The 8,662-nt window shown below is 41.0% G+C and overlaps 1 protein-coding gene across 3 annotated transcripts; it reads left to right on the top strand.

The window, feature by feature from the left end:
- Positions 1-1,038: 1,038 nt before the first annotated feature.
- On the top strand, positions 1,039-8,167 carry Cmtr2 (cap methyltransferase 2). 3 transcript variants are annotated; one of them, XM_013012995.1, is made up of 3 exons: positions 1,039-1,272; positions 4,714-4,793; positions 4,980-8,167. In XM_013012995.1, the coding sequence occupies exon 3, from the start codon at positions 4,999-5,001 to the stop codon at positions 7,300-7,302; it is 2,304 nt and encodes a 767-aa protein (XP_012868449.1). In that variant the 5' UTR covers positions 1,039-1,272; positions 4,714-4,793; positions 4,980-4,998; the 3' UTR covers positions 7,303-8,167. The 3 variants fall into 3 exon arrangements, with proteins under 3 accessions (XP_012868449.1, XP_012868450.1, XP_012868451.1); XM_013012996.1 differs by having other exon boundaries at positions 1,039-1,230; XM_013012997.1 differs by lacking the exon at positions 1,039-1,272 and adding an exon at positions 1,319-1,350.
- The last annotated feature ends 495 nt before the right edge of the window (positions 8,168-8,662 follow it).

Below are 8,662 nucleotides of genomic sequence, written 5' to 3' on the forward strand. Positions count from 1 at the left end.
TATGAATGTCTTTATCTGAATTCCCACCAGCAATGGACATAATCAGTCTTTTTAATATCTTCTAAATTAGGTAAAAGGAAAACTTTGTTTTCACTTCAGATCCTCTATTTTCTTTTAGTTCCTGGGGTTTGAACTCTGGGCCTGGGTGTGATCCCTGGGCCTGTGTGTGATCCCTGAAATGCTTTTGCTCAAAGCGCGTACTCTACCACTTGAGCCACTGCACCGCTTCCAGCATTTCCTCCAGGCTGCCAACCACGATCCTCAGATCTCAGCCTCCTGAGTAGCTAAGATTACAGGCATGAGCCACTGGTGCCTGGCTTTTGGGTTCCCTTTTTGTTTTTTGCTTTTTAGACAGGGTCTCCATATGCAGCCCAGGCTGGCCTTGAACTTGGAAACCTCCTCCATCAGTCTCCTGAGTGCTATGATGGATTACAGGTTGTGCCACCATGCCCTAACCCCAGCTGTTTTTGTTTTTGTTTTAATAAGAGGCTAAATAATTGGCTACCTGATTCTTGCTTATTTTGATATTGGCTATTTGATTCTTTTTCCTTTTTTTGTTTTTGTTTTGTTTTGTTTTTGACTGCCTGGTGGAATCTTTATTCTTCTAAGTTTTGTCTTCTAAGTTTGTCTTGACAGATGCATTCACAATGTTTTCTCAATCTCCCTAGTTTGGCTTTTAAACTCACGTTCTCTTTGAAGCTCCGGTCTTATTCCAATAGGAACTACCATCTGTCCAGCTGCATTAGAAAAACACTTGACTCCAAGGACGAAGTGGGCGGAGCCAGCGCGTTAGAGACGGGCAGGCTCCGCCCACCACAACCACTCCAGCTCTCCAAGGCGCGGCTAAAAGAAGCTGCCTCTGCGCGCGCAGCTTCTATTACCATGGCGACCGCGATGCGGTGAGGTGTCGGCGTTTCCCGGTTCCAGTAGCTCGCGGAGTAAAGGTGAGGAAAGTAGCGGTCGTACGTACCGTTGACGTACTGACGTCAGCCTAGCTTAGACTGCGCGTGCGCGCTGTGTCTGGGTCCTATGGCCGCCGTCAGCTGGCGTTCTGCGGGGCGCGGCTTGGAGGGGAGAGGAGAGTCCCAGCGCCGCGAGGACGGTCCGGCTCGTCCGGCTCCCCCTTCTCAGTGTGCTTCCTTTGCCCTTTGCGGCTGGCGGCCATCGCGAACCCGAAAGAGTGAGCACCCCAAGAAGCTGCTGCCCGCAGCGAAGGTGGGAGTGGAGCAGGTGAAGTGAGGCCTGCCCGGAGTTGAGTATCCCTGGCCGGAGGTAATCGGAGACTGGCCGGGTGCCTGGGCCTCAGAGGAGGGGTTGGGCGACGGGCCGGGGTCCTGGGCCTCAGAGGAGGTGATGGGCGAAGGGCCCGGGGCAGAGGCGGGGGCTGGGAGCCAGGGCTGGGCGGGTGGGGGGCTTGGGCCTTAGCACCCCTAGGAGAAGTGCCCCCCCCCCCCCCCCAGCCACCGTAAGCTCTGCACTCACACCGTTCGTTTTCCCAGTTCCTCGGAGAAGGAGTTGGCAGAAACCACCAAACTCCTGTATGGTAACTGGACAGGCAACGACTTGTTGCGATCTTGTGGATTTTGTATGAAACTCACTGATTTGTTCAAGAGTATGCCCTCTCTGTGGCTTTGGACAGGAAAGTACCTACTAACTAGGTACCGGGCCACCCAGCAGAATTATGATACCACACTCCGTGGAGTGCTTAATAAAAGGGACCGACTGTCAACAGTCGGTCCATTCAACCAGTAAGCCACAAGCTGTTTTATTTTTTTTTTAAGTCCTGCTTTGAAGTGTGTTGAAGTTGAAAGGCATAATTATGACCTATTCAGAACATGATCAGATAATTGATTCTTGTGCTAAGTGTGGTATCCAGCCATTTATTCAGTAAGTGCTTTATTGTGTAGTAGGCACTGCTCAAACCTCTTGGAGGTGATAGGTAAGTAAATAAAACTAGAGTCCTGCCCTATGGAGCTTATATTCTAGTTTGGAGGACAATAAACAGGAAGTATGAATAAGTTAGGGATAAGTTTAGAAGGAAATGGGTGCTGAGAAAGAAGAAAGCACAAGAAAGGAGTATAAGGTGCAATTGTAAATAAGTATATCCTGGTAGGCTTCACAGAGTAAGTTATTGGAAGAAGATGAGGGAACTGGCTATGCAGATACCTGGGGAAGATCATTTCAGATAGAAGGATCACCCACTGTAAAGGATTTTGGCTTAGAATGTGCCTGATGTTTTCAGTGAACCACAGGAAGGCTTGTGTGATTGGTGGGTAATGAGTAAGGGTGAGTAATAATAAAAATTAGGTGGCAACACAGCCAAAGTGTAGTTTTGAATCCCTTCGATTGTCCTCATATGAAGGTAATTACCTATTTAGTTCAGGTAAGGTTAACTACAGCCATTAACTAGTATGTGAACTTAATGATTAAAACCCAGACCTTTTCCCAAATAGAAGACATTTTGAGACATAAACATGATTATAGTTTACAGCAAGCACTGAGTCAAGACAGTTTAAATTGTTAAAATAAGCTTTTCTTTTCCCTTATTTAGGGTGCAGTGAATGCATAAAATTTTCTAAAAGTTTCAGAAAATTTTCTTTTTTTTTTTTTTTGGGTCCGGTCATGGGGCCTGAACTCTGGGCCTGGGCACTGTCCCTCAGCTCTTCAGCTCAAGGCAGCGCTCTACCACTTGAGCCACAGCGCCACTTCTGGCTTTTTTCTTTTTGCTTATGTGGTGCTGAGGAATCGAACTCATGGCCTCAGGCATGCAAGGCAAGCGCTCTACCACTGAGCCACCTTCCCCAGCCCCAGTTTCAGAAAATTTTCTAAATATACTTTCTACCAGTAAGGTTAGAAATGGGTGTTTTAATGGGTATTTTTTTTAAACAATTTTGACTGTTAACCTATCTACATGCAGTTTGTAAATATGTTTTGGCAGTCAGAAGTGAACATAAGAAGATAGCTGTTAACTTCAGGGAGATTATAGACTGATAGAATAGGTGAACTTGTAAATGTAACATAAAAAAGTTGAAAAAATTGTGCTAGAAGAATAATATTAAATTACTGATGAAGTCATTTGATATTATTGTATTTATTATGGTGGTAGCACACCATTTTCCCCCATTTTAATCCTATAATTTGCTTTTTGTGGGATGGCTATTGTCAGTTTTTTTTCACATTTATCAAATTCAGATTTTTAAAAAAATATATAGAATGCATTGAATATGTGTTGGAACTTAGAACTTTTCCAATACTATGCCATTAAACCATGCTTCTTTCTCTTACAGCCTTTTTCCTCTCCTGGAGACAAATATTTTTTATTTCTTTCTTTTCTTTTTTTTTTTTTTGTTGGTTGTGAGACTTGAACTCTGGTCTTGGGTGCTGTCCCTGCACTCTGCAGCTCAAGGTGAGCACTCTACCATTTGAGCCATAGTGCCACTTCCGGTTTTCTAGTGGTTTATTGGAGATAAGAGTCTCACAGACTTTCCTTCCCAAGCTGGCTTTGAGCCGTGATCCTCAGATCTCAGTCTCCTGAGTAGCTAGGGTTACACGTGTGAGCCACTGGCACCTGGCCTATTATTTATTTCTTAGGCAGTGTTATAATACAAAACATAGAGTGACAGTTGCTGTATTCAGTAAGGTTATTTTTTCCATTTAGAGCTCAAGTATGTTTTAGTGGCAAGAAGAAATAATAAGATTTTATAGTAAAAGCATGGAGTTGTCTGACAACTCTCATGAGAGGCGGGAGTCTAGTTTAGAAACATGCCACAAGGAGCTATTGGTAATTTTTCAGCATCAAGAAGGAGGAGGCTACAGTTTTTGATGAGTGTATTAGCTTCCCATTGCTGTGACAAAATGTATAAGTTATGCAACTTAAAAGAAGGAAAACTTTATATTGGCTCACAGTTCATTGAGAGGATACAAAAGAATGATAGAGGACAGTAGCTTGATTGGAATATATTGTGCACATGCATGGAAATTAATTAGGAAATACGTACTAGTTAGAAGAAAGAACAAAAATAATTTCAGTTTCTGGCCAGTTGGGCCATTGCCTATGGTCCTGTGGTGAGACAGTGCATATGGAGGAGAATTGTTCACCTGATGGCCACCAGGAAGCAGAAAGGAAATGGCCAGGTTGTCAGTATCCCTTTCAAGGTCATACTACCAGTAACTTAACTTCTTTCTAACAGTTCCCACTTCTTAAAGGTTCCACTCCCTCTCAATAGCCAGTACCATCCAGGGACCAAATCTTTATCACATAGGCCTTTTGGGACATTTCAGACCCAACTGTAGCAATGAATGGTACTTTGATGGCCTGTTTACCTGATTGGTACCACCAAAATACACATCTCAGTGAAATCTGGATAGAAGATATGTTTAGCAGTCCTAGTAATATAAGGGGCTGATGGCAAAGAGGCTTCAAAGGAGGGGCAGTAACCTGTTCAGGTGGAGCATGCTCTCCTGAAGGGAACTAAAACCATCTCAGATTCACTTGTTATAGCTTGATTAAGGGTCATGTCCAGGGATTTGCACGCGCGTGCGCGCGCGCACGTGTGTGTGTGTGTGTGTGTGTGTGTGTGTGTGTGTGTGTGTGGCCATATGATAGAAAACTTTTGAGTTCTGAGTTACAGTGACAAGTTAAGAGCTGTCATTTACTGATACTCTTTTGTATATGATTTTTATATGCTATTTATGTTTTCTTTCTTCTTCCAGAAAGCAATATGTCAGTGTATTTGATAAGAAGAACAGAATCCTAGGCTATAAAGTAATTTTCCCAGGCCATTTATTAAACTGTAAGTAATAGAGCTGGAATTTAAACCCGCCTTTATTCATTCTGTAGTACATATTGCCTTATTTTATAATAGAAATGTGCTCTTAGCTTCCCATTTTATTTGATGTTATAAGTATGATCAGATTTATGCATGATAATTTACTTACAATAAAGTTGACTCATTTTATTTTGTATTTTCTTTCCCTAGGTTTTCAATCGATTTGAAAATGAGTAAGTGCAAGAAGCCTCCAGTTCAACAGTTATCAAGTTCTGAAACCTTTAGCCCAGATGTTGTTGCTGACATTTTTGAACTTTTTGCCAAGAACTTTTCTTACTGCAAGCCACTTAATAATGAGTGGCAGTTACCAGACCCCAGTGAGATTTTCACCTGTGACCACACAGAATTTAATGCATTTCTTGATTTGAAGAATTCCCTAAATGAAGTAAAAAACCTCCTGAGTGATAAGAAACTAGATGAGTGGCACGAGCACACTGCTTTCACTAACAAAGCAGGAAAAATTATTTCTCATGTACGAAAGTCTGTGAATGCTGAACTTTGTACTCAAGCATGGTGTAAATTCCATGAGATTTTGTGTAGCTTCCCACTTATTCCACAGGAAGCTTTTCATACCGGAAAACTGAATTCTCTACATCTTTGTGAGGCTCCTGGAGCTTTTATAGCTAGTCTCAATCACTATTTAAAGTCACATCATTTCCCTTGTGATTGGAGTTGGGTAGCTAACACTCTGAATCCATACCATGAAGCAAATGACAATCTGATAATGATTATGGATGACCGGCTTATTGCAAATACCTTACACTGGTGGTACTTTGGTCCAGATAACACTGGTGATATCATGACCCTGAAATACCTGACTGGACTTCAGGATTTCCTAAGCAACATGGCCACCATTCACTTGATCACCGCAGATGGGAGTTTTGATTGCCAAGGAAATCCAGGTGAACAAGAAACTTTAGTTTCTTCTTTGCATTACTGTGAAGTTGTCACTGCTCTGACCACTCTTGGAAACGGCGGTTCTTTTGTCCTAAAGATGTTTACTTTGTTTGAACATTGTTCCATAAACCTGATGTACCTGCTAAACTGTTCCTTTGAACAAGTCCATGTTTTCAAACCTGCTACTAGCAAGGCAGGAAACTCAGAAGTCTATGTCGTGTGTCTCTGTTACAAGGGGAGAGAAGCCATTCATCCTCTCTTATCTAGAATGGTGCTGAATTTTGGAACTGAAATGACCAGAAAAGCTCTCTTTCCCCATCATGCGATTCCTGAATCTTTTCTTAAAAGTCATGAAGAATGTTGTGCATTTTTTCATAAATACCAGCTAGAGACTATTTCTGAGAATATCCGTCTATTTGAATGCATGGGCAAAGAGGAACAAGCAAAACTGAATAACTTAAGAAATTGTGCTGTACAATACTTTATGCAAAAATTCCAACTGAAGCCTCTTTGCAGAAATAACTGGTTAGTAAAGAAATCTAACATTGGTTGTAGTACAAATACAAAATGGTTTGGGCAAAGGAACAAATACTTTAAAACCTATAATGAAAGGAAGATGCTGGAAACGCTTTCATGGAAAGATAAAATAGCCAAAGGATACTTTAATAGTTGGGCTGAAGAACATGCTGTGTACCTTCCTGGGCAAAACTCTCTTTTAGAAGGGACAGTGTCTAACCTTGAGTGCCACTTATGGCATATTTTAGAAGGAAAGAAACTGCCAAAGGTCATGTGTTCGCCTTTCTGTGATGGTGAAATTTTAAAGACTCTTAATGAAGCAATTGAAAAGTCCTTAGGAGAAGCTTTGAGTGTGAATTCCAAGTTTAAGCCGAAACAGCAGTATTGTTGTTCCTGTCACATTTTTTCTGAAGAACTGATATTTTCTGAGTTGCTTAGCCTTACCAAGTGCCTTCAGGAAGAGCAGATTATAGAACCCAGTGACCAAATAAAGTGCCTGCTTGTGGGTTTACCAACTCTCTGTGATGTCAAAATGCACGTACCTTTGGATGTTCAGCTCTTGGAATCAGCTGAACTCATGACTTACAGCTGTTCGTTGCTTCATGATGGAGACCCATCCTACCAGCATTTGTTTTTAGACTGCCTTCTGCATTCATTACAGCAGCTTCATACAGGGGATAGTCTGATCTTGCCTATACTTTCTTGTTTAACAAGATTTATGGCTGGCTTGATCTTTATACTCCACAGTTGTTTTAGATTTGTCACATTTTCTTGTCCTACACACTCTGGGCCCCTGAGGACCTGTGCTGTTCTGCTATGTGTTGGTTATCAGAATCTTCCAAATCCAGTTTTTCAGTATCTGCAGAATGTGAATGAGTTGTTGAGCACCTTGCTTAACTCTAATGCGCCCCAACAGGTTCTACAGTTTGTGCCAATGGAGGTGCTACTTAAGGGGGCACTGCTTGATTTTTTGTGGGATTTGAATGCTGCCATTGCTAAAAGACATTTGCATTTGATTATCCAAGTAGAGAGAGAACTCATCAGCAACGTACAGTTATGAAATTGAACATATCCTTTCTAAGACCAGTTTTATGACTTAATAGTTTTCAGTGTTACCTTTTCTGTTTGTTTCATACCTTTCATTCTGGAAAAAGGATGACTTTTGCAGCTTTTCATTAATTCTGATCTCTAGGGTGCATACACTCATTCATAGGCATAAAAGTTCTTCCTGGGACAGACTCTATTCAGCCCTTAAACATGAGGGCTCCGTGTGCTTGCGTGGGTCCATGCTTGCATATGTTCTTTGGTTGAATTTATCTGTTTAAGATTTGCACCTTGTGCCTTCTCTTAGGGTTTTTTCCTGACAAATTTCCTCTCATTGACTAATGCTGTTAATTAAGTGGAAGAGGTCATTTATGAAAAGGAAGCGAGTTACTCCTTAGCAGTGAAATTTACTTGAGCATGCAGCATGTCACATATTGCTTTCAGGGAACTCTTTGTACCAGGTTTCTTGATAAGATGTGCCATTTGTTACTTTAGACCATTGGACCAGTTTACTTGTATGGTTCAGATAAAACTAGTATGCTCTTTTGTGAAGGTTTTCCTAATTATAACCATCCAACTAATAACAGGACAATTTCAAACCAAAGATCATGTTTAAAACAATGAAAATTTATATCTGGTAACACTTCTGTATCATGAAAAGCTTCATTTAGCAATGTTGTGATTTTTAACTTCCAGAAAACAACTACTGAATGAAAATATTTTTATTAGATTTTAAGATATAATTTATAATCTCATATGGGGCAATTACAAATGTGATTGATGTACATAGTGAATACTGAAAAATTTGATATTTTCAAAATGATGGTTCAGCAGTTAATTTTGTAATCTTTAATTTTTTATCAGTATAAATAAAGCACTTTACCAAAATGTTAGCTGTGAGATTTTTTATTAGTCACATTTGATTTCTTTTGCATATGTATTTAATAATACAAGGAAGCTTTAATGGCAAGTTCCACAAAGCAAAGAATGCATTTTAGGTATTTTTATAGCTATATAAAAAATACACTAAATCTTTGATGTATTTGGCTGATAATCAATTTTTTTATATTTTGCTATTTCTGAATTCCATTATAGATTCATGAATAAAATCTTCAGCAGGGGGCTGAGAATGTGGCTGAGAAGGTGGTGGAGTGCTTGCCTTGCATTAATGAGGCCCTGGGTTTGATTCCTCAGCACCACATAAACAGAAAAAGCTGGAAGTGGTGCTGTGGCTCAAGTGGTAGAGCTCTAGCCTTGAGCTGAAGAGCTGAGGGATAGCGCCCAGGCCCAGAGTTGAGGCCCCACGACCAGGCCCCCCCCCAAAAAATAAATTCAACAGGCACATCTCATCTTCTAAAAAGGAACATATGGGGGTT

The sequence above is a fragment of the Dipodomys ordii genome, unplaced genomic scaffold (assembly GCF_000151885.1).
Source record: "Dipodomys ordii isolate 6190 unplaced genomic scaffold, Dord_2.0 Scaffold18, whole genome shotgun sequence".
In the NCBI taxonomy this organism is placed as follows: Eukaryota; Metazoa; Chordata; class Mammalia; order Rodentia; family Heteromyidae; genus Dipodomys; species Dipodomys ordii.

Excerpts from the sequence above, each read along its gene's own strand:
- Cmtr2 (XM_013012995.1), top strand. The coding sequence starts at position 4,999 with ATGAGTAAGTGCAAGAAGCCTCCAGTTCAACAGTTATCAAGTTCTGAA.